Here is a 24,342-nt window from a genome sequence, read left to right as displayed (position 1 = left end):
ACTGTTAGGGCTGGATAAGTAGATCTGAAAATTATCAGCATAGAGATGATACTTCAGTCCATGGGAGCTAATGAGATCACCAAATGAAGTACTATTGAGGGAAAAGAGAAACTTTCCTATGAATGAGTCCTGTGGTACCCCCATAGTTAACAGATGTGAGCTGAGAAATATTAGTCAGGATAGATAGGAGAACTGAGAGAGAGAGAGAGAAAGTTAATCCATAAAACAAAGGGAGATGAGACTATCATGGAGAAGAGATTGATCAGCAATGTCAAATGCTGCAGACGGGTCAAGAAGGATGAGGATTTTAAAAAGTCAATTGGAATTGGCAGTTAGGAGATCATTACTGATAACAGTTTTGGTGGAATGGTGAAGTCTGAGTGTGAGGAGACCAAGTGAAGGAACCTATTGTATATGACCTGTATATGGTAAAGTTTAAACTATTTAGCCTGATAACTACAACCTGATAATAATGTTCTTTCCAAATTTATCTTTCATTACTGTTTTGTATAAATCTGACTTCCAAAAATTATTTTTCCCCTATAACATTATGCATATTCATACACTCTGTATTGATTTTTCCAGCCTTTGTCCTTATCTAAGCTTTCTCCTTTTAAGTCCCAACTTCGGGCCTACTTTTTAAAAAATCTGTTTTTATTGATGTTTTTTGTTGTTTACATTACCATAGTCTCTCTCAGTCTTCTTCTCCCTTTCTGAGAGCCATCCCACATAACAAATACTGTTTTTCTTAAGACAACAAAAGAAAAAGAGAAAAAAAAGCATAACTGATCAATATGTTTAAAGTTTGAAAATATGTACGATGTACAAAATTTATAGTTTTGGGTTCTAGTTTTTATCCCTCATTTGCCTCCCTCTCCTTCCCACTCCCTGAGGTGGCAGGTAATCAGATATACAGCCATCATTTCTTACAGCACTATAACAGTCTGTTACATTCATGTGTCACAATTTGTTTAATTATTCTGCAGTTGATGGCATATATATTTTTTTAATTTTTTGCTGTATCAAAAGATGCTACTATAAATATTTTGTTGTATATTTGAATTGAGAAGAGAAGGAAGAAGTTGATGGAGAGGGAGAGATAGATTTTAGTGGGGTTTTGAGTGTGACATAATGTGATACAGAGTTCAGATTGAACATTTAGTTTTAGAAAGAAAGTGGTTCTGTTTCTCTGAAGGGAAGAATGTAAAAATGCATATATTTAGGTTGTAGTTAATTATATGTCATTGAGCTGCTATAACAATTGACCTTAGTTATTCTGAAATTAAATCTTTTCTATAGTTGCCAGTAGGGCTCCTTGATTTGGGGGTCTAAAGGAGAAAGAAGAGAAGATTTAAACTTCCGAGTTTCATAGTAGAGTGATTAATAAAAGCACTGCTCAGTAGCAGCAAAGGCCAAGCTGGTGTTGAACAGTATTAATTTGTAAAGCAAGAGGTTTTCATTGGATCTTCTCTGCAGAAGCACTCTTTAGTTTATGTTCAGAAAGAAGGGAAGTGGAGGTTTGTTAGATTGGTGTTCAGTGTTGAAAGATATGGGTGTAGAGCAAAGCTGTTAGTAAAAGATTTGGGTACATAGAGTATACAAAGGCTTGGCTGCTGGTCAGCTTGAGGGCTGTGGTTTCCTATTAGTCCTGCTGTAAGGATTAAGAGAAGTGGAAGAGGGGCAGCTAGGTGGCACAGTGGATAGAGCACCGGCCCTGGAGTCAGGAGTACCTGAGTTCAAATCCAGCATCAGACACTTGACACTTACTAGCTGTGTGACCCTGGGCAAGTCACTTAACCCCAATTGCCTCACTAAAAAAAAAATTTAAAAATTAAAAAAAAATAAAAGAGAGAGAGAGAAAGAGAGAGAAGTGGAAGAGAATTTAATTTAAGAGAATTTAATTCAATTTGACAAATATTTATTAAGGGTCTATGCATGTTATATGCTAAGTGCCAAGGTAACAAAGACGAAATTAAAATAGTGTCTTTTCAGGGGTAGCTAGATGGCGCAGTGGTTAAAGTGCTGACCCGGCAGTCAGGAAGACCTGAGTTGAAATCCAGCCTCAGATACTTGACACTTACTAGCTGTGTGACCCTGGGCAAGTCACTTAACCCCCATTGCCCCCCCCCCCAATAGTGTGTTTTCTTTTAGTTGAAACCTTTTATATGTGTTTTCTTTCCTTATTAGAATATGAATTCCTTGAGAATAGTATCCCCAGGGTTTCCACATAATATTTAATAAATACTCATTCATTCATCTATTCATAACATTCCTTTTAACATTTTTGCTCTAATATTTTTATTTTTTCCAATTATATGTAAAACAATTTTTTACATTAATTAAAAAAATTTTTTTTGAGTTCCAAAATCTCTTCCTTCCCTCTCTCCCCCATTGAGAAAGTAAGCAATTTGATAGAGGTTATATATGTGCAATCAGGCAAAACATATTTCTGTATTAGTCATGTTGTAAAAGAAAATATAGATCTCCTCCTTCCCCCAAAAAACCCTAAATAAAATAAAGTTTTTTTAAAAAGTATGCTTTGAAACAAAAGTTGAGAACTGTCTTTACATGTAACGGGAAAAAAATAAAATACTTTATTAATTTTAAAAAAAGTATGTTTTGGTTTGCATTCAGACTTGATCAGTTCTTTTTCAGGAAGTGGGTAGCATTATTCATCATAAGTCCTTCAAAGTTGTCTTAGATAATTGCATTTCTGAGAATAGTTGATCATTGTACAGTATTGCTATTACTATGTACAATATTTTCCTGGTTTTTCTCACTTCACTTTGCATCAGTTCATCTAAGTGTTCCCAGGTTTTTCCAAAAGTATCTTGCTCATTATTTCTTATAGCACAGTAGTATTCTATCACAATCATATACCACAACCTTTACAGTCATTCCCCAATTGATGGGAATCCTCTTGATTTGTAATTCTTCGCTACCACAAAAAGAGTTGCTATAAATATTTTTGTACATATAGATCTCCCTGCCCCCCCCCCCCCCAATCTCTTTGAGATACAGACCTAGTAATGGTATCAGTGAGTCACAATTTTATGTCCCTTTGGGCATAGTTCCAACTTGTTTTCCAGAATGGTTGGGTCAGTTTACAACTCCAACCAACAGTGCATTAGTGTCCCAATTTTCCTACATCCCCTCCAACATTTGTTATTTTCCTTTTCTGTCATATTAGCCAATCTGATAGGTATGAGGTTATATCTCAGAGTTGTTTTAATTTGTATTTTTCTAATCAATAGTGATTTAAAACATTTTTTCATATGACTATAGATAGCTTTGATTTTTTTCCTCTGAAAACTGCCTGGTCATATCCTTTGACTATCAATTTATGAATGACTTGGATTCTTATAAATTTGACTCAGTCTTCTATATATTAAGAAATGAGGCCTTTATCAGAGAAACTTGATGCAACATCCCCCCTCCCTCTTTTTCTGTTTTCCTTCTAATCTTGGCTGCATTGGTGTTGTTTTATGTAAACTTTTGAAATTTAGTATAATAAAAATGATCCATTTCATATGCTATAATCCTTTCTATCCCTTGTCTGGTTATAAATTCTTCCCTTATCCATATATCAGACAGGTCAACTATTCCGTGCTCTCCAAATTTGCTTCTGATATTAGCTGTCAATATCTAAATCATATAATCTACTCTTTTATCCATTTTCATTTTATGAGTGAGTTTATCCCATTCCCATTCACAGTTATGATTACAGTGTATTTCCCTCTCTCCTTATTCCTCCCCCATTTATCCTTCATTCTTTTTCTCCTTTAATCATATCTCTACTCAAAAGTGTTTTGTTTCTATCACCTCCCACAGTCTGCTCTCCAGACTCATCCTCCCAACCCTTCTTCTCCTGTGCCTTTTTACATACATACATACATACATACATACATACATACATACATACATATATATATATATATATATATATATATATATATATATATATATATATATATATACACAGAGAGAGAGAGAGAGAGAGATTGAGAGATTTCTATACCCAACTGATTGTGTCTATTATTCCCTCTTTGAGCTAATTCTGATGAGTAAGGTTCATGTGTTGCTTGGTACTCCACCATCTTCCCCTCCATTTAAAAATCTCTTTTGTGCCTTTTATATATGTTATAATTTTCCCATTCTACCTCTCCCTCCCCCTTCTCTCCCTGCATCTCTTTTTTTTACTCCTTTATTTTATTTTTTTGCATTATCTCATTATGGTTAATTCATACCTGTGTCTTCTGTCTATGTAGACTCCTAACTGTCCTAGGGGCTGCTAGGTAGTGAAGTGGATAGAGCATTGGCCCTGAAGTTGGAAGGATCTGAGTTCAAATCTCACCTCAGACACTTATTAGCTATGTGGTCCTGGACAAGTCACTTAACCCCAATTGCCTTAAACATCTAGGGCCATCTGCAGTCATCCTGATCTATATCTTGCCACTGGACGCAGATGGCTCTGGAGGAGAAAATGAGGCTGGTGAATTTGCACAGCCATATCTCCCTTAAATCCAGTTTGGTACAAGTCACGACATATCTCCCCCCTGCCCCCCATCTTATGGGCCTCTTTGAGAATGAAGGGCAAAAAACAACAATTGCACTAATAATTATAAAATTCTCTGGAATTACAAATATCATCTCCCATCTAGGAATGTAAACTGATGAAACTTATTGACTCTCTAGTGATTTTTCTTCCCTGTTTACCTTTTTATACTTTTCCTTGAGTCTTGTATTTGAAAATCAAATTTTTTATTCAGGTCTCTTTTTACCAGTAATACTTGAAAGTCCTCTATTTCATTAAATGTAATTTTCCCATTGAAGGATCATACTCAATTTTGGTGGGCAGGTGATTTTTGGTTGTAATCTTTGCTCCTTTGCTCTCCAGGACATCATATTGCAAGCCCTCTGATCCTTTAATATAGAAGCTGAAAAATCCTATGTAAGCCTGACTGTGGCTTCATGGTATTTGAATTATTTCTTTCTGGCTGCTTGAAGTAAAATTTTTCCTGAGAAAACTACTGGGAGTTTTCATTTTGTGATTTTGAATTTTCAGGAGGTGATCAGTGGATTATTTCAATTTCTATTTTACCCCTTTTTACTAGAGTATCAGGGCAGTTTTCTTTGATAATTTCTTGGAAGATGATGTCTAGGATCTTTTTTTGATCATGGCTTTCAGGTAGTCCAGTAATTCTTAAATTTTCTCTCCTCAGTTTGTTTTCTCAGTCAGTTCTTTTGCCAATAAGATATTTCACATTTTAAAAATATTTTCATTCTTTTGTTTTTGGTTTATTGCTTCTTGATGTCTTACCTTGTTATTAGCTTCTACTTTCCCAGTTCTAGGTTTTAAGGAATTATTTTCTTCAGTTAACTTTTATGCCTCCTTTTCCATCTGGCCAATTCTGCCTTTTAAGGAATTATTCTCTAATGTGGATTTTTGTGCGTCTTTTACTATTTAGCCTATTTTTAAAGTGTTATTTTCTTCAGAGTGTGTGTGTGTGTGTGTATGTCTCCTTTATTTAGCTGTTGATTCTTTTTTCATGATTTTTTTGCATCACTCTCATTTCTTTTCCCAGATTTTCCTCTATCTCTCTTCTTTGATTTAAAAAAAATTTTTTTCAGCTCTTCCAGGATTTCTTTTTGGTCCCAAGACTTATTGACATTTTTTTCTTTGGGGTTTTCTGTGTAGCTGCTTTAATTTTTCCTGTCACCATAGTAACTTTCATGATTTCACATGGTTTTGTTTTGTTTTGTTTTGTTTGTGGGGCAGTGGGGGTTAAGTGACTTGCCCAGGGTCACACATCTAATAAATGTCAAGTGTCGAAGACCGGATTTAAACTCAGGTACTCCTGAATCCAGGGCTGGTGCTTTATTCACTGCGCCACCTAGCTGCCCCCACCATAGTAACTTTCAATGGTCAGATTCTTTGTTGTTGTTGTTTATTCATTTCCAGCCTATTTCTTGACGTTTAACTTTATGCTAAAGTTGGGCTCTGCTCTTGGGGTAGAGGCAACACACTCCTAAGCTTCAGGTTTTTTTGTGCAGTTGTTTTTATAGTTCGTTCTGTGTTTCTGTAAGTTTTCAGTTCTTCCAAGGTGGTATGCTCTAAGGAGAGGTATGATCACTGCCCTTCTGGCTGCCTTGGAACTATGTCCACTGTCCCTGTTCCTATTAGTACTTTCTTTACCCTGGGACTATGACCCATACCCAAGTATGGGCAGTGTAACAGATGCAACAATGTAACAATGTAAGTGCTCTCACTACCAGCAAAGGGTCACCTGTAATCTTCAGACCAGTTGTCTAATGCCTTTACAATATGTGGGCTGAGAGCTCTGGAAGCTGCTGCATCTGATTCAGTTGCTCTCAAGGCCTGCTGCTGGCTTGCCAAGTTGAGGCCTATGCTGGTGTGGCCTGTATTTTACTCATGAGACAAACTTTTCCTGCCTACCTTCTAAATTGTCTTAGGCTAGAGTATTATTTTACCCTACCCTTTTGTTGTTTCTGCCACTTCACTCCAAAAAATTCCTTTTGAGGAATTATCTTAACATTATTTGGAAGGGAATTTTGAAGAGCTCAGGCAAGGAAGGCCCTGCCTTTACCTTGCCATCTTCCATAATAATCCTTAACATGAAGAACCAAAGCATCTGTCCCTATTCCCTTATATTGGTGCCACACACAATCTTGAGCTTTTGCTGCTGATCTCTGGATGGTAATTGAGAGCAGAGTCATTTCATCATTCACATATGAAAGCCAGGAAAGCTGTTTGGGGAGGGGCCTAACAATCCTAGCTACTGAAAGAGACTAGGTTGTTCCATAATAGAGGGTAGAACAGGTGGAAGAGCTTTGTTTCCCCTCTCTTTTGTATTGATAGTCTATTTTAACTTTTTATTTTCTTCCTTGGCTTGAAGACTTTAGGCAGCTTCATGGATAACTTCTTTAGGTAATTGCTGATGCCAAAATTGTTTTCTTCTTGATAAAATACATTGACGTTCCCATGTCTTCTAATTCAATTTATTTTCTTCTGTTGCTAGACTTCTTCAATAACAATTCATAGCTCTGAATGTAACTTTTCGTATTCAGTACAATCAACTATATACTGGACTCCATGCCAGCAAAGTGAAGTTCTGCTAGGGCTTGTGTAGAAATGCATAAATAAACTTAAATCTTTAATCTTTTAAATTCCATTTTACTTTTGAATAGTTCAAGCTGCTTTTTTTATCTTATATTAAGTCATCATCTGCTTTTCTGATAAACTATCTATTGTTTCTAGATCTGCCCTCTGGGGCCAAACAGAATAAGTCTATTCTTTATTTTTAAAATTGTAAAGTTAGTTGTCAAGAAACTTACATTTTGAGATAAAAGAACATGGAAGAGGGTTGTATAAGAAACTGGAAGTGTCTTGCATCAGTTTTTTTTTTTTTTTTTGTTTTGGTTTTTTTTTGCGGGGCAATGGGGGTTAAGTGACTTGCCCAGGGTCACACAGCTAGTAAGTGTCAAGTGTCTGAGGCCGAATTTGAACTCAGGTACTCCTGAATCCAGGGCCGGTGCTTTATCCACTGCGCCACCTAGCCACCCCCGCATCAGTTTTTTAAAAAAGAATTTTTTTCTATATTAAACCTGACGGGGTAGTAAAAATATTGCTTTATTTGTGTCTCCTTCTGCATTCCTTTTATCATATCCATTTAAAAATGATTTTTATTCATGCTCTTTTATTTTCTCTAACCTTCCTCCTTTCTGTCATCTCAGTAGACACCTTCTCTTGTAAAATGTGCATTGTAGAGCAAACACATTAACAAAATGGTCACGTGAGAAAACTCATGTCTGATTCAGTATGTTTAGGCTAATCTATGGGTTCTTAATCTCTTGGATTGTTGACCCGCTTTGGTAGTCTGGTGAAGTTCCTGGATAGTTTTTTAGGTAGTGTTTTAAAATGCAAATAAAATAAAATAAATAGGATTATAAAGGCATCCGGTTATATTGAAATAGTTATTAAATATATAAGAAAAGATATGGACCCCAGGAGAAAAACCCCTAATTTGTTTACATCCTTTTCTATATGGTAACTCTGCAAATATTTTATGATAGCTTTCCTTTCTTACCTTCTCTTCCTAAAGTCTTCCCTTCTCCAGGCTAAAGAGTTTTCACTAACCTGGTCACGTACTTCTGGATGCTTTCTTGTTATTGATGTCCTTCTTAAAATGTAGCATGCTTAAAATTGAACATAGTTCTTTAGACTGTGGTAGATAGTATGATTAAAATTTCCCTTGTTTCTTAATACTATGCCTCTCAGTACAACTTTAGACTGCATTGGCTTTTTTTGGCCATTCTTTTTGACTGTTGATTTATTGAACTTGTTACTAAAACTCTCAGATCTTTTTTCAGACTGTTATCTATCTATGCCTTTTCCACCTTGTATTTATGAAACTGATTTTTTGGAACCCAAGAGTAAGACTTTACTTTTATCCCTATTAAAATTCATCTCATTACATATAGCCTATAGATATAATTTTACCTTTTGAGATCTTTTTACAACCTACTTTATCATCTGGTTTAGTATATCACTATTTTAGTTTTGTGTCCTGTAAATTTGATAAGCATGACATCTATAACTTTATCTGGGTTATTTAAAAAATGTAAAATAGTACAGGGTCAAGGATAGGTTGTTCTTGGGGCACTACGCTACAGATCTTCCAAATTCACATCAGGCCTGTCTGTCCAACCAGTTCCAAGTTCACCTAACTATACTATCTACTAGCTCATACCTTGGCATTTGAGCAGAGATACTAAAAGATACTTTGCTGAAATATACCTCCTGGGAATTTACCCCAGAGCCTCTGAATCAGCTACAGCACCAGCATGTTCTAGAACTGAGCATGCGGTTGGGTGAGAGGGCTGAATGGCTGGCCAGGGGAGGGGGGGAAGTGCAGAGGTATCAGCGGGACATAGGGAGGAATTCGGCTGTCCCACCCCAGCAGGGAACCAGGAAGAAAACCTGAACAGTGGGAGGCCCAGGTGGGGGAGGGGCGCAGGCTTGTCGAAACTAAGAACCACATCACAGAAAGCTTTGCTGGTTGGTTGTTTAGTAAGTAGGATTGAGGTTATCTTCAGACCAGAGAACAGGCCAGGAGAGAATAAAATCTGCCCTCCCTCAAACCAAAACACCTGGGACCCTCTGAAGCTGGGAACAGTAGTAGATCAAAAAAAAAAAAAACAACAGCCCCCCCCCCCCCCCCCCCCCCCGTGGAGAGTTTAAGGTCAAGTAAAAGATGAGCAAGGAAAGAAAGTTAAGAATTATAGAAAGCTTCTTCAGTGACAAGGAAGATCAAGGGGCCCCATCAGATGAGGAAATCAACCACAGGGCCCCTACATCCAAAGCTTCCAAGAAAAATATGAACTGGTCTCAGGCCATTGAAGCTCTCAAAAGGGACTTTGAAGAGAAAGTAGGAGAGATAGAAGGAAGATGCAGAGAGAGGGAGGAAAGAATGGAAAGAGAAATGAGAGTGATGCAGCAGAGTCATGAGAAAAAAGTCAACAGTTTGAAAAACCACATGGAAAAGGAGATTAAAAAACTGTCTGATGAAAATAACTGCCTAAGAATTAGGATTGAACAAATGGAAGCTAGTGACCTTATGAGAAACCAAGATATAGTAAAGCAAATCCAATTGAATGAAAAAATAGAGAACAATGTGAAATATCTCATTGGAAAAACAGCTGACCTGGAAAATAAATCCAGGAGAGATAATTTGAAAATCATTGGACTACCTGAAAACCATGATCAAAACAAGCTTAGACACCATCCTCCAAGAGATTGTGAGGGAAAATTGCCCTGATATTCTAGAAGCAGAAGCTAAAATAGAAATTGAAAGAATCTAACTGATCACCTCCTAAAAGAGATCCCAAAAGGAAAACCTCCAGGAATATTATAGCCAAATTCCAGAGGTCCCAGGTCAAGGAGAAAATATTGCAAGCAGCTAGAAAAAAGGAATTTAAATACTGTGGAGCTCCAGTAAGGATAAAGCAAGCTCTAGCAGCTTCTACATTAAAGGACCGGAGGGCATGGAATATGATATTCTAGAGGGCAAAGGAACTGGGACTACAGCCAAAAATCACATGCCCAGCAAAACTAAGCATCATCTTTCAGAGGAAGACATGGAATTTCAATGAGAAAGAGGACTTTCAGGCATTTGTTATGAAAAGACCTGAACTGAATAGAAAATTTGACTTTCAAATACAAGACCCTGGAGAATCATAAAAAGGTAAACAGGGAAAAGAAGTCATGAGGGACATTAAAAGGTTAAACTGTTTACATTCATACATGAGAAAAATAATACTTCCAACTCATAAGAACTTTTTCAGTAAGGAATATACAGAGGACACAGGTCTGAACTGAATATGAAGGGATGGTATTTGTAAAGCATTTATTTTTTGTGTATCCTTGTCCTTTATGGAGCAAACAGGGTGGGTTGTCTGGTGTCTGGGGCCCAAATTTAGGCTCTGGGCCTCCTTGGCCCAGGGCTGGTGCTTTGTGCACTGTGCCATCTAGCTAACCCATGATGACATCTTTAAAATAGGTTTGAGGGGTAGGAGGAATAGACTGGGGGAGGGGGGAGGGGAGAGGTGTATTGGGGAGAGGTAGATCACATGAAGGAAACAAGAAAAAAACCTATGGAGGGGAAGAGGGGGAAGGAATGGTGGAGTGAGTGAACCTCACTATCATCAGAATTGGCTCAAAGAGGGGATAACATATATACTCAAGCAGGTATAGTAATATATTTTTGCCCTCAGGAAAAGTGGGAGGAGAAGGAGATGGGGGCGGGTGGGGAGAAGAGGGGAAGGAGGGAAGGGAAGTTTGGGGGAGGGAGCTGTAAAAAGCAAAACACTTTTGAGGAAGGTGAAGATGTTCTGCATAACGCCACATGTATGACATATATTGAATTGCTTGATTTCATAGGGAGACTTGAGGAGGGATGGAGGAAGAAAAATTTAGAAAATAGAGTTAGCTCAAAGGCCTTAACCTTAGGGCTCAAGGAGGGAATAACACACACACCCAATTGGGAAGAGTAATCTATTTAACCCTACAGGAAACTTGGAGGGGGGGAGGATAAGGAGGGAAGGGTGAATGAAGGGAGGGTAGAGCAGGAGAGGGGGCAGTCAGTAGCAAAACATTTTTTTTTTTTTGGGTGAGGCAATTGGGGTTAAGTGACCTGCCCAGGGTCACACAGCTAGTAAGTGTCAAGTGTCTGAGGCCAGGTTTTGAACTCAGGTCCTCCTGACTCCAGGGCTGGTGCTTTATCCACTGTGCCACCTAGCTGCCCCCGCAAAACACTTTTGAGGAGGAATAGGGCAAAATAAGATAGACCATAGAGTAAATATCATTGGAAGGGAATGGGATGGAGGGAAATAGTTATGATGATTGACTACAATGTCAAAACGTATGGTACCTATTCTTCTGGGCTATTGTGAAGATAATTGTCAAGTTCAAGGTACTATATAAAAATTATGATGAACAGGATGCTATCAGAAAAACCTGGAAAGACCCACATGAACTGAAGCAGAGAGAAATGTACTGTATACAAAATAACAACATTTGTGTAAGATGATCTGCTGGGAAGCATGTGGTTATTTTCCGCAGGGCAATGATCCAATATAACTCTGAAGAACTTAGGAAAATTACAGTCCATCTACAGAGAAAGAACTGATGGTATCTGAAAACAGACTAAAACTTTTTTTTTGGGGGGGGGACAACTCCTTAATCTGCAGTTTTGTTTTTATCTGTTTTCTCTCACAACCTAGGTAATATAGAATTGTTTCCCATGACTACTCATGTATAATTTATGTTGAATTGTTTGAGTTCTTGGCCTGGGGGTGAAAGGGGAGGGAGGAAGAGAAATTGGAACACAAAGTTAAAAAAAAAAATTGATGTCAAAATTTGCTTTTACATGTAATTTGGAAAATAAAAGTCTAAAAAAAATTAAATTAAAAAAATCTATATACCTCCTGAACTTCATGAGCTACTAGTTTAGTGCACCACAATCTTGTCAATGTAAAGGGAACTCCCAGTGTGGGAATTGCATACATGAATGCAGATTGCAACCTCTCTGTGACTTAGAAGATAAGGATTTGCCTGGGATACTTAGAGGTTCAGTGACTTGTTCAAGGGCACACTGTCAGGAAATGTCAGAAGTGGGATTTGAACCTAAAGTTCTTCTTGACTCTTAAGCCCAACATGTTATTTCTATTAGTCTAGTAACTCCATCAAAAAAGTAATTGAAGTTTTCCTAGTGTGATCTGTCCTTGATAAAGCCATTTACTTTTTGTGATCACTGCTCCTATTTCTATATGTTTATATTCACTCACTATACCTTTAATAAAATCTAGAATTTGTTCAGGTTAGGGTTACTGGCCAGTAGGTTTCTATTCTCAACTTTTAAAAAAGATACACACGTGTAAATATATACATGCATATACATACACATATATAAAATGTAAACACATATAACATATACTATTTGTCTAAAGGCTTTCAGGACTCCTGGTATTCTTAACATCCCATAGACAAACTTCTTCATGTCGTATTTAGGACATGATAATTATATGTTTATCATCTAACTTTTTAAAGTTTTCAAATACTTCATAATTAAAATTTATTACTTTTTAGCAGTGTTTCAGTTTTTAATAATTTGAATTAGTTGTCTATTAAAGGACATCTTCAAATTCAACATTCATATATATAAATTCAAAATAGTTTTTTTTTAAAGTAATAAACATTTTTATTTGTAGTTTAGAGTTCCAATTTTTATCTGTCTTTCCCTCCTTCACCTTGTCCCCTCCCTGACATGGTAAGCAATCAGATATGGGGTATACATGTGCAATTATGTACAACATTACCATATTAGTCATTTTGTATAAGAAAACTTGAATAAAAGAAAAAATGAAAGAAAGTGAAAAATAGCATGCTTCAGTCTGTGTTTCATCATTATCAGTTCTTTCTTTGGGTTTGTCCTGGATCATTGTATTGCTGAGAATAGTTCGTCATTCACAATTCTTCATTAAACAATATTGCTTTCTCTGTGCACAATCTTCTTTTGGTTCTGCTCACTTCAATATACATCAGTTCATACAAGTCTTTCCAGGCCTTTCTGAAATCATCCTGCTTGTCATCTTTCTTTCTTTCTTTCTTTGGGGGTGAGGCAATGGGGGTTAAGTGACTTTTCCAGGGTCACACAGCTAGTAAGTGTTAAGTGTCTGAGGCCGGATTTGAACTCAGGTACTCCTGAGTGCTTTATCCACTGTACCATCTAGCTGCCCCGTGCTTGTCATTTTTCGTAGCACAACAATATTCCATCACGAGCTTGTTTAGCCATTCCCCAATTGATAGGCATTCCTTTTATTTTCAGTCCTTAGCGGTGGCTAAGCAGCTCAAAAAGATCTGCTACAAATATTTTTGTATAAATAGGTCTTTTTCTCTTTTTGTGGATGTCTTTGGGATAGATGCTCAACAGTGGTATTGTTGGATCAAAGGGTATGCATAGTTCTATAGCCCTTTGGGCATATTTCCAAACTGCTCTCTAGAATGGTTGGATCTTTTCACAACTCTACCAATAGTGGATTAGTGTCCCAGCTTTCCCACATCTCCTCCAACATCCAATATTTTCTGTTTTAGTTATATTTGCCACTCTGATAGAGTTTATCACTTAATTTTACATTATTTTTTGTGCTTTATACCCATAGTAACAAATGTAATTCAAGGAGCAATCTTACTTATTTGAGGAAAATTCCTGTTGTTGGTTTTGGATTCTTAGAAGTTTTTGTAAATTTCTTAACTAAAACAGTCCCTTATCCTCCAAAAGGAATGATAAATAACAATGACAATAACAAAAAACCACAACTTTTTACAATACAGTATACAAGATGGAATCCAAAATATGTAAAATTAAACTCATGTTATTCTATATGTTTTTAGTTTTCAGGAAACTGACAATGCTTGGCATGGTGGATGTCTTGCTTTAGCAGAATTAGGCAGAAGAGGATTGTTACTACCTTCTCGACTAACAGATGGTAAGTAGTGAAAGCTTATTAACATTATTTTTTAGTACATTGGCATTCCAGTCTGTATTTTCCTTTAATCTTTTGCTGACTGCTATGAATTTGCCCATTCTTCTTTTTTTTTCCATTCTTCTAATCTTAAAGATATCTTATGATTTCAGACTTTGATTGGGTTTTATTAATATAACATAAATGTATAAATATGTCAAATGATTTTTTTTTTTAGTGAGGCAGTTGGGGTTAAGTGACTTGGCCAGGGACATACAGCTAGTAAGTGTTAAGTGTCTGAAGCTGGATTTGATCTCAGGTACTCCTGACTCCAGGGCCGGTACTCTATCTACTGCGCCACCTACCTGCCCCCAGATGATTATTTTTGATCCAAGAAAATAAAGCCTGTCTCTTAATCAGGTTGTTAAGTTGAAGGAAAACTATTTTATAGAAGTTATCGTGGATAGAGTGGTTTCAGTAATAGTTAAAAGTTTTGTTAGGGGCAGCTAGGTTGCACAGTAGATAGAGCACCGGCCCTGGAGTCAGGAATACCTGAGTTCAAATCCAGCCTCAGACACTTAACACTTACTAGCTGTGTGACCCTGGGCAAGTCACTTAAGCCCAATTGCCTCCCTAAAAAAAATAAATAAATAAAATAAAACTTTTGTTAGTACTTCTTGGTACCACAGACATTTTCCAATAAAATCCTTCTCCTTGAACCGTCCCTTACATATAACTATGAAAAACAGGTAAGTAAAACCAACTGGCAAAGAGAACATATCTGACAAGTGTATGTAAGTAAATACTCTATACTGTAGGGAAGTTTTAATTTCCTCAACCTGGTGGCAGTTTCAAGTATAGATATCACAGAAAAACTAGGGTCTGTGCTGAACCAAAAGGTGTCATATTTCTCTAGTCTATATAGAAATTCCCAAGAGGCACCTACCTATAGCCTCAGAGAGTCTGCTAACCACAACTTGCTTTTTCTAGGAGAGAGAGAATGAAAAGCATGATCTTTTGAGGCACAGCAGAGAGACAATATGTATCATAGAAAATTTCTATCTCCTGTATTAATTCTTCTGATAATAAAACATGTGCCAATGGAACCTGTTGTTTAGGTGCATTATCTTTGTTAGTAGAGCTGTTATACTAATATTTATAGGAAAATATTTCATCTAGGATTGCGAGTTTCAGGGTTGGATGCCACAGAACTAAACTGACTAGGGCTGTGTAGTCATTGTTTTTTAACAACTTAAATGCTTTATTACAATGATTCCTTCATTGTTTTTTTTCTGATAAAAGTATTTTATTTTTTTCCAGTTACATGTAAAGATAGTTCTCAACATTTGTTTATACAAGCTTTCCAATTTCAGCTTTTTCTCCCTCCCTCCCCTTCCCCTAGACAGCAGGTAATCTGATATAGGTTTTATATATATATGTGTGTGTATATATATATAATAGTATTAAACATATTTCTGCATTGGTCATGTTAGAAGAGAAGAATCAGAGCAATGAGGAAAAGCCTCAAAATAGAAAAACAACAGCACCAAAACCAAAAGAAGTAGTATGGTTCAATCAGCATCTGTACTCTACAGTTCTTTTTTTTTTTCTGGATTTGGAGATCCCCTTCCATCATGAGTCCCCTGGAACTCTCCTGTACCATTGCATTGGTGAGAAGAATCTAGTCCATCACAGTTGATCAACACATAATGTTGATGATACTGTGTACAGTGTTCTTCTGGTTCTGCTCATCTCACTCATCATCAGTTCATGCAAGTCCTTCAGGTTTCTCTGAACTCCTCCTGCTCATCGTTTCTTACAGCACAATAGAATTCCATTACATTCATATACAACAACTTGTTCAGCCATTCCCCAATCGATGGGCAACCCCTCAATTTCTAATTCTTTGCCACCACAAAAAGAGCAGCTATACATATTTTTGTACATGTGGGTCCTTTTCCCTTTTTTATGATCTTTTTGGGAAAAAGACCCAAAAGTGGTATTGCTGGATCAAAGGGTATGCACAGCTTTATAGCCCTTTGGGCATAATTCCAGATTGCTTTCCTGAATGGTTGGATCAGTTCACAGCTTCACCAACAATGCATTAGTGTTCCAATTTTCCCACAGCTTCTCCAACATTTATTATTTTCTTTTTTTGTCATATTAGCCAATCTGATAGGTGTGTGTAGTAATCTTTTTTCTTTTTTACTCTTAAGAAAGTTTTTTCCCCTGGTATGTGGTATAGAATTAGGTGCATTTGTACTTCTTTTGATCTATGATTTCATCAGTGTGGGAGTTTTTGCAGATGATAAAATTAAAGCCCGATCACAGTTTTTCATTGGAGCCTTTTCTTTACATATATCCTGTGTAGGTGGTCTTCCTGACATATTAGAGGCTTATCTTAAGTTCTTGTAGCATTTAAAAAAATAATAATCAACATTTTTATTTAAAATTTTGAGTTCCAAATTCCATCTCTTCTTCCCTCCTTTCCTTCTCCCCTCTCTGAGACTGTAATCAGATATAGGCTATACATGTGTAGTTATGTGAAACATTATCATGTTACTCATTTTGTATAAGAAAACTTGAATAAAATAAAAAATGAAAGAAAGTGAAAAATAGCATGCTTCAGTCTGTGTTTAGTCAATATCAGTTCTTTCTTTGGAGGTAGATAGAATGCTTCATCATTAGTCCTGTAGGCTTGTTTTGGATCATTGTATTGCTGAGAATAGTTATGTCATTCACAGTTTTTCTTCAAACAATATTGCTATCACTGTGCACAATGTTTTACTGGTTCTGCTCACTTCACTATACATCAGCTCATACAAGTCTTTCCAGGTCTTTCTGAAATCATCCTTCTTGCCATTTTTTATAACACAGTAATATTCCATCACCATCATATACCACAGTTTGTTTAGTCATTCCCCAATTGATGGGCATTCCTTTGATTTCCCATTCTTACCCACCACAAAAAGAGCTGCTTTTTGTAGCATTGTCATTGCAACATTTGGACTGTATGTATGTTATTTCTTATTCTTACTCCTATTACATGATTCACCTTTTCTAATCCTGTGTTTCCTGGATGATGTATTTTATGATACTTCTTGTATGCAACTCATCTTTTCTGGGTCCCTTTTTTAATTCCTTTAGCATTTTTGCATCTTTCCTCTGAACCCTCTTCCAGTTCTCTATTTTTCTCTTAAATGTTTAGCCTACACATTATATTCTATCTAGATGGGGTATATGGAGTGTTCAGAGAGGACTAGCACCTCTGGTGTGAGGGCTGGCTGAGCCCTTTTCAGGGCTGCTTATCTACCTTTGGAGTCCACCTTTCACTCAACTCTCACCGAGCTCCAAGAAACTACAGCATGTGCAATGGCCACACCTAGGAAAACTGTCTCAGTAGACAGGCTAAACCAGGTTGAGGGTAACAGACAGACCTCAAACCCATTAGTTAGTTTGGGGGGGTTGTGTACCCCAAGCAGAATAGGCAGAGAAGAACAGTTTGTTCCAATGGACATTAAGGTAGCTGAAGCAGGCACTGTGGAGTGCTTAGAACTTGGTCAGACATTGAATATGCCAGGGTTATCCATGGCATGCTGGGCCATTGACAGAGGTCTTGACTTTTTGTTTTGAGAAAGTAAAATAATCTCTTTATATCTGAGTCCACCACTCTAAATCAAAACTAAAAAAAAAATTAAAAAAGAAAAGGCCAACATTTTACATACACACACATATGTGAATAAAACTATATAATATATCAGTTCTTTCTCTGAACGTGGATAGCATTTTCTTTCATAGGTCCTTTGTAGCTGATTTGAATATTCATATAGTTTGCCCCTTTCACATTCAAAGTTATAATTACTAGTTGTGCATTTCCCTCAATTCTGTTTTTCCTCATTGTTTATCCTTTTCTCTCTTTACCCTCTCCCTGTCTAACTTCTGAACCACTGTCTCCCTAGTCCACACAACCTTCTAAGAGTCCCTCCGTTATCCTATCCCCTTGCCCTCCTATTTCTCTGCAAGTTAAGACTTTATACCCTACCAAATGTATGTTATTCTTCTTTAACCCAGTTCTGATGAGAATAAGCTTCCTGCACTACTCTCTCTCTACCCTATAATCCCCTCCACTAAAACATACTGTGTCTTTTATATGAGATGTTTGCTGCATTTTACCTCTCCCAACTCAATTTTACTTTTTAGAATCATCCCATGATAATCAGCTCAACCCCTAGCCTTCTCTTTGAAACTACCCTAGTGACGACAACATTCTTAAGTTACAAATATAATTTTATCATATTAGAAGTAAACAATTTAACCATATCAAATCTCTTATAATTAGCCTTTCATGTTTCCTATCTTATGGTTTTTCCTGGTTCTTTGTAAATCAGATTTTCTTGTCAGTTCTTTTTCTCAAGAATATCTTAAAGGCCTTTAAAGTTCATTAAATAGCCTTTCTTTTTTCCTTGCAAGATTACATTCAACTTTACAAACCCAGCTCCTTTGCTCTTTGGAATATTATATTCCACACCCTTTGGCCTTTTAATGTGGAAGCTGCTAAATTTTGTGTTCTCCTGACTATAGTTCCACAATATTTAAATTGTTTCTTTCTGGTTGCTTATAATATTTTCTCTTTGACCTGGGAGCTTTGAACCTTAGCTGTAATGTTCTTGTGAGTTTTCATTTTAGGATTTCTTTCAGGCAGTGATTGGTGGATTTTTCTCAATTTCGATTTTATCCTCTAGTTCTAGAATTTCAAGGCAGTTTTCCTTAAAATTTTGAAATATGGTGTCTATGCTTTTTTTTTCATGATAACTTTCAGGTAATCGTGACAATTCTTATGTTATCTTTCCTTGATCTGTTTTCCAGGTCAGTTGTTTTTCTAATGAGATGAATTATGTTCTCATCTATTTTTTCATCCTTTTGATTTTGTTTATTATTTCTTGATGAAATGAAGTCATTAACTTCCCCTTGCTCAATTCTAATTTTAAGGAGTTATTTTCTTTGGTAGGTTTTTGGATCTCTTTTTTCCTTTTGGTTGACTTCCTTTTCATAATTTTCTTGCATTACTCTTATTTCTTTTCCCAATTTTTCCTCAACCTCTCTTATTCAATTTTTAAAGTCCTTTTTAAACTCTTCTAAAAACTTTTTTGGCACGTGTAACCATTTTTACAGTTTTCTTTGAAGTTTTACAAGTTTTGACTTCATTATCTTTTAATAAGTTTGAACCCTGATCTTCTTTGTCACCATAGTAGCAATCTCTTTCTCAGTTTCTTACTGATTTTTGTAAATGGTCTAATTCTTGGCTGTTAATTTTATGTTAGGGTCAGGTTCTGTTCCCAGGGTAGGGGCTAATGTCTCAGGCTTCAAGTTTTTTCTTGCTGTTTGTTTTCTGAGCTCTAGCTGGGGGCCTTTGACCTTTTGATTTTTCCAGTGCCCTAATATCCAAGGCCAGGTGTGGTCATTGGTTCTCTGGTTGTCCCTTATTCCCTGAGTGACCTCAGATACTCCTCTCAGACCTTGAGCCCTGACCAGGGCCCCCAGCAGCACTGCCCTGGCAAATGCTTTTGTTCACTGTGGTCCCTCAGGCAGCCCCAAGTGTTAGCTGGTCCCTCTGCCCTGGAACTTTCTGTATTTCTCTTAATAAAATTTGAGAATGGAAAGAAAAATAAAAAATAATGAAAGAGTATTCCTGATGTCAGGGAAAACAGTGTGATGGAAAAGATGGATAGAATAAATGAGCATGTGTATGTTGGACAGTGAAATCATCCAATATAGAGTGGAGGGAAAAATGAAAAATAAGATTAGATAGGTAAAGCAGGGCCAATCCTTAAAAATCAAACAAAGAGCTATTGTAGCTTCTTATCTGGAGAAAGACAGCTGAATTATGCTTGTAGAAGATCAATCTAGCAGTAGTAAAAAAAAAAGTGTGTGTGTGTGTGTGTGTGTGTGTGTGTGTGTGTGGTGGGGGAGGTTAGGAGTGAATTGGAGTAAGTAAGAGCCTAAAGTGAAAGAGTCGTAATAGCCTGAGGTGAAGAAATAGACCATCTTGATACTATTTGGATTGGAGAAGAAGGGAAAATGTGAGAAAGGTAAACTGATATAGGACTTGTTAACTGACTGGATCTGGATTTTGAAAGAGAAAAGGGAGAATCACTTTTAAGTTTAGTTTTTGAATCCAGCTTTTGGAGAAAGTGAATATCATTGATAGACACAGAGAAGTTGGTAGTCTAGGTTTTGGGAAAAGGAAAAAAGTAGGAAGAAATGGAAGTTGATTGCTTAGATTTTGGGGAAAAGAAGATCATGAGTTCATTTTGTTGAATGTTGAATTTGAAGTTATGCCAGGAACTTAACAACAGATTGCCTAGTAGGCAGTGGTGAATACATGGCTAAAGCTTACAGGGTAACACTGATTAGCCATCAATTTTGGTGGTCATTGATGTTAACATCAATGTAGTAGAAACTTTGAGAATGAAGGAGTTTTTCAAAGGAGAGTATTTTAAAAAATAATATTTTATTTTTTCCAATTACATGTAAAGACGATTTTTAACATTCATTTAAAAATTTTTTGGAGTTCCAAATTTTTTCCGTTCTTTCCTCCCCTCCCCTTCTTTAGAAAGGTAACAATTTAAAATAGGTTATATATATGCAATAGTGTAAAACATATGTCTATATTAGTCACGTTGTGAAAGAGGAAACAGGCCAAAAGGAAATAACCAAGAAAAAGATAAAGAAGTGCAAATAGTGTGCTTCAATCTGCATTCAGAGTCCATCAGTTCTTTCTCTGGATGCGGATAGCATTTTCCATCATGAATTCTTTGGAATTGTCATTGTATTGCTGAGAAGAGCTAAGTTATTCATAGTTGATCATCACACAACATTGCTGTTACTATGTACAAATGTTCTTCTGGTTCTGCTCACTTCACTTTGCCTCAGTTCAGGTAAGTCAAAGGAGATTAATTAGTAAGAATAGTAGAAACTTCTCTTTGGAGGACTGAGCCTAGAGACTTCTAACATAGTCATAATTGAGGGGGAAAAGGGTATGATTAATTAGAAAAAGTTAAACCATTAAAATGTAAGGTGTTTTAATCACCTAAGTAATGAACTTCTGAATGAATGAATAAATCAAGTTATTAAAAGGGAATGCCTATTCAGCAAGATGATGGATGTGTTGCAAAATTCCGTTTTAATGATTCAAGTGAAATGAAAATCTATGTTCTCTTACTGAAGGGATAATAGGAATTATTAAAATGGGTAAATAATCTAAGCTGAAGAGCAGTACATTAATGATCATATTTATTATTCCCATGTTCTATCATGTAGATTCAATTGTAAGTAGGTAAATTACAGACTGGGTCAAATACTGCTAAGTTCTTTGGAAATTAAACACTATCTGAAAAAATTAATAAATATACTTTAATGTAGATTATCAAACAATAGTTTGAAAATGTACTGGAGGTAAGAAGCTAAATCCTTTGTGAATTAAAAAATTGTGAAAATGAAGTAATCAAACAATAGCTTATTGGTATTTTTTTTTTTGAGGAGATTATGACAGGAATTTTAAAATGTGAGAATTGGAATGACACCCCCTGCTGGGAGAGATATTGCAGGGAAGCTCCGCCATGAGGAGAAAGCATGTGACTTTAGCCTCTGGAAGTTACATCTATAGAACCACCCATGGCACCTGTCAATCAGAGCTACCAACTAATTAGCTTGGAGCTGTGTGTGTGTGTGTGTGTGTGTGTGTGTGTGTGTGTGTGTGTGTGTGTGTGTACGTGTACAGCCCTGTTTCTGGTTTCACAAGGGGGATTCTGGAAGAAGCCCATGAGGAGAGGATCTTTTGGGTTCCTGACCCCGCCTTGGCGGGTCAGATACTGGGGTCTATTAGATAGAGGAAGTTTGTCTTTTCTCTCTCTCTCTCCCCTCACCAACTTCTGATGCACTTCAATAAATACTTAAAAGTCTAAACTCTTGCTAAAGCTTCTAATTTAAGGTGACCTCATTAGATTTTAGACAAAATAGCTAGATTTTTAGGCTCTTACAAAAAGGCGAGCCACTTACTTATTTGGAACTTATATGGCCAGCACCTTTGTTCTATTACAGTTAACTTGTCTCTAGTTTCTCTTTCCTCTGTTATATACATTACATAGTCAAAATGATATTACTGAAACAAAGGGCTAAATGCATCAGCATTTAGAGATGCCAGCGACTCCTTAATATTTCTAGGATGAATTACAAATTCCTGTCTTTGGCATTAAATGCTATTTACAATCTGGCTCTACCCTACCATTTTGGAGTTTAATATGTATTACTTCCTTTTGGTCCATCCAAATTGGCCTGTTTGCTATCTTTCACATCCTCCCTTCCATTTCCTTGCTAGATGCCTTTGAACAGACTGCCCCTCATACCTGGAATGAATGCATTCCCTCCTTATCCTTATCCATTAGAATTCTTGGCCTACTTCAAACATTAGCTCAAATACCACCTCCCACATAAGGCCCTTCCTGATCAGCCCCCCCCCCCATTTAGTATTAATTTACATTATATCTGGTTTTTATCTTATTGTTATATGTATTATTTTCTCTAATGGTATGGATTAGATGGCAAGGACTGTTCCTTTGTAGCCTTTATTTCCCATTTCTCCACAGTACCTGCTTGTCAAATAGTACATGCTTAATATAATGCTTATTGATTTAAGCTGTGGACCCTGTAAAAGGAGTTGTGTAGATAGAAGACTAGTTCAGGAAAGTGAAAGGAGCAGTAGATTCATCAACAGAAAGCCTAAGGTCAAATCTTACCTCTACTACTTGCTATTTGTGTGACCATGGTGTAGGGGATAGTGGGCTGAACTTGGAGTCAAGAAGAACTGAGTTCTGATTCTGCAGCAGGCCCTTAAATAGTTGTATGGACATTTATAAAATGGGAATAATAATGTAATCTACCTTGCAGAGTTGTTGTTAAGATCACATGAAATATGTAAAATGCTTTTAAGTGATAGGAATGTCAATACCTATAAAAATTTTGTTCTTAGCTTTTCATAGTTGTCTTTATATTCTGTTGATTGTGACAGTTTTCTCTGTGAAAATGTTCTGGTTCCAGTTTATTTTTTGAATTCTGGAGGATATTTTAAAATCTGTATTTGTAGTATGGGGATTTATGTTCTCTTGGTTTATGAAAGATATCAAGCTTCTGATACATAATTCTAGCCACCAGGTCATGTCTTTCTAGGTACTAAATTTTTATAACCTGCAAGGATATCTGAGTTGGATAATTTCTACCCTTTCCTTACATGATTTGGATTGATTAGTAAATCTAGCTTGCTTAAGAATATGTTATTTCTGGTGGCAAAAACCTAATTCTGCTTTGATATTAGAAAACAATAACCCTATTTTTATAAATCTGCATGACTCAGACATTTTTTATGACTTTTTATGGACATATTGTTGCTTGAATTATTATGGATATTGCCTATGTAGGGGCCTGATGATGATATTGAATAAATTATTTCTCTAGGTTTCAGTGTCTTTAAAGTCTCCAAAATGAGGAGGGTCGGGGGAGAGTGTTGGACAAGATGATTTCCAACATCCCTTCCTACTCTAGATTCTAGAATCTACCTAGGATACATTTTTTTTACTCTTTTTTGGCTGGGCAATGGGGGTTAAGTGACTTGCCCAGGGTCACACAGCTAGTAAGTGTCAAGTGTCTGAGACTGGATTTGAACTCAGGTACTCCTGAATCCAGGGCCGGTGCTTTATTCACTGTGCCACCTAGCTGCCCTAGGATACATGTAACATTCAGTAGGATCAGTCTTTCTATGATGGAACTATGAAGCAGCTTTCTGAATTTAAAGGTAATTCAATTAAATTAGGTTACAAATATTTACTAATTCTAATGATGTACATGGAAGATACTGTAGTAGGTGCTGGTAATATATAACTGAAAGTGACATTGCTCCTGTTTTCATAAATGTAGAGCTGGTACAGAACAGCTAGGTGATACAGTGGATACAGTGCTGAACCTGGAGTCAGGAACCAGAGTTTAAATCCAATCTCAGGTGTGGGCCTAGCTATATGACTCAACTAGGCAAATCACTTAACCTCTGTCGGTATCAGTTTCCTCATCTGTAAAAAGGGGATAATAGCACCCACTTCTCACTGTGAGAATCAAATGAGTTAATATTTGTAAAGTGCTTTGCAAACCTTAAAATGCTATATATTATTATATATATATATATGTGCTATAATGATTATGATAATAATGAAGAAAAAACAGGAGTCCTTGTCTAAACCCCTTGATATGCTT

General features: G+C 36.5%; 1 protein-coding gene across 1 annotated transcript in view; it reads left to right on the top strand.

Moving 5' to 3' along the window:
- The window catches only part of TBCD (tubulin folding cofactor D), a 448,209-nt gene that overhangs the window by 129,760 nt on the left and 294,107 nt on the right, over positions 1-24,342 (top strand). The window contains 1 exon segment of the mRNA XM_044001676.1: positions 13,973-14,067. Within this exon segment, the coding sequence (XP_043857611.1) occupies positions 13,973-14,067 (95 nt within the window).

This window comes from Dromiciops gliroides, chromosome 4 (assembly GCF_019393635.1).
Source record: "Dromiciops gliroides isolate mDroGli1 chromosome 4, mDroGli1.pri, whole genome shotgun sequence".
Lineage (NCBI taxonomy): Eukaryota > Metazoa > Chordata > Mammalia > Microbiotheria > Microbiotheriidae > Dromiciops > Dromiciops gliroides.
This window is presented reverse-complemented; position numbering and strand designations above follow the sequence as displayed.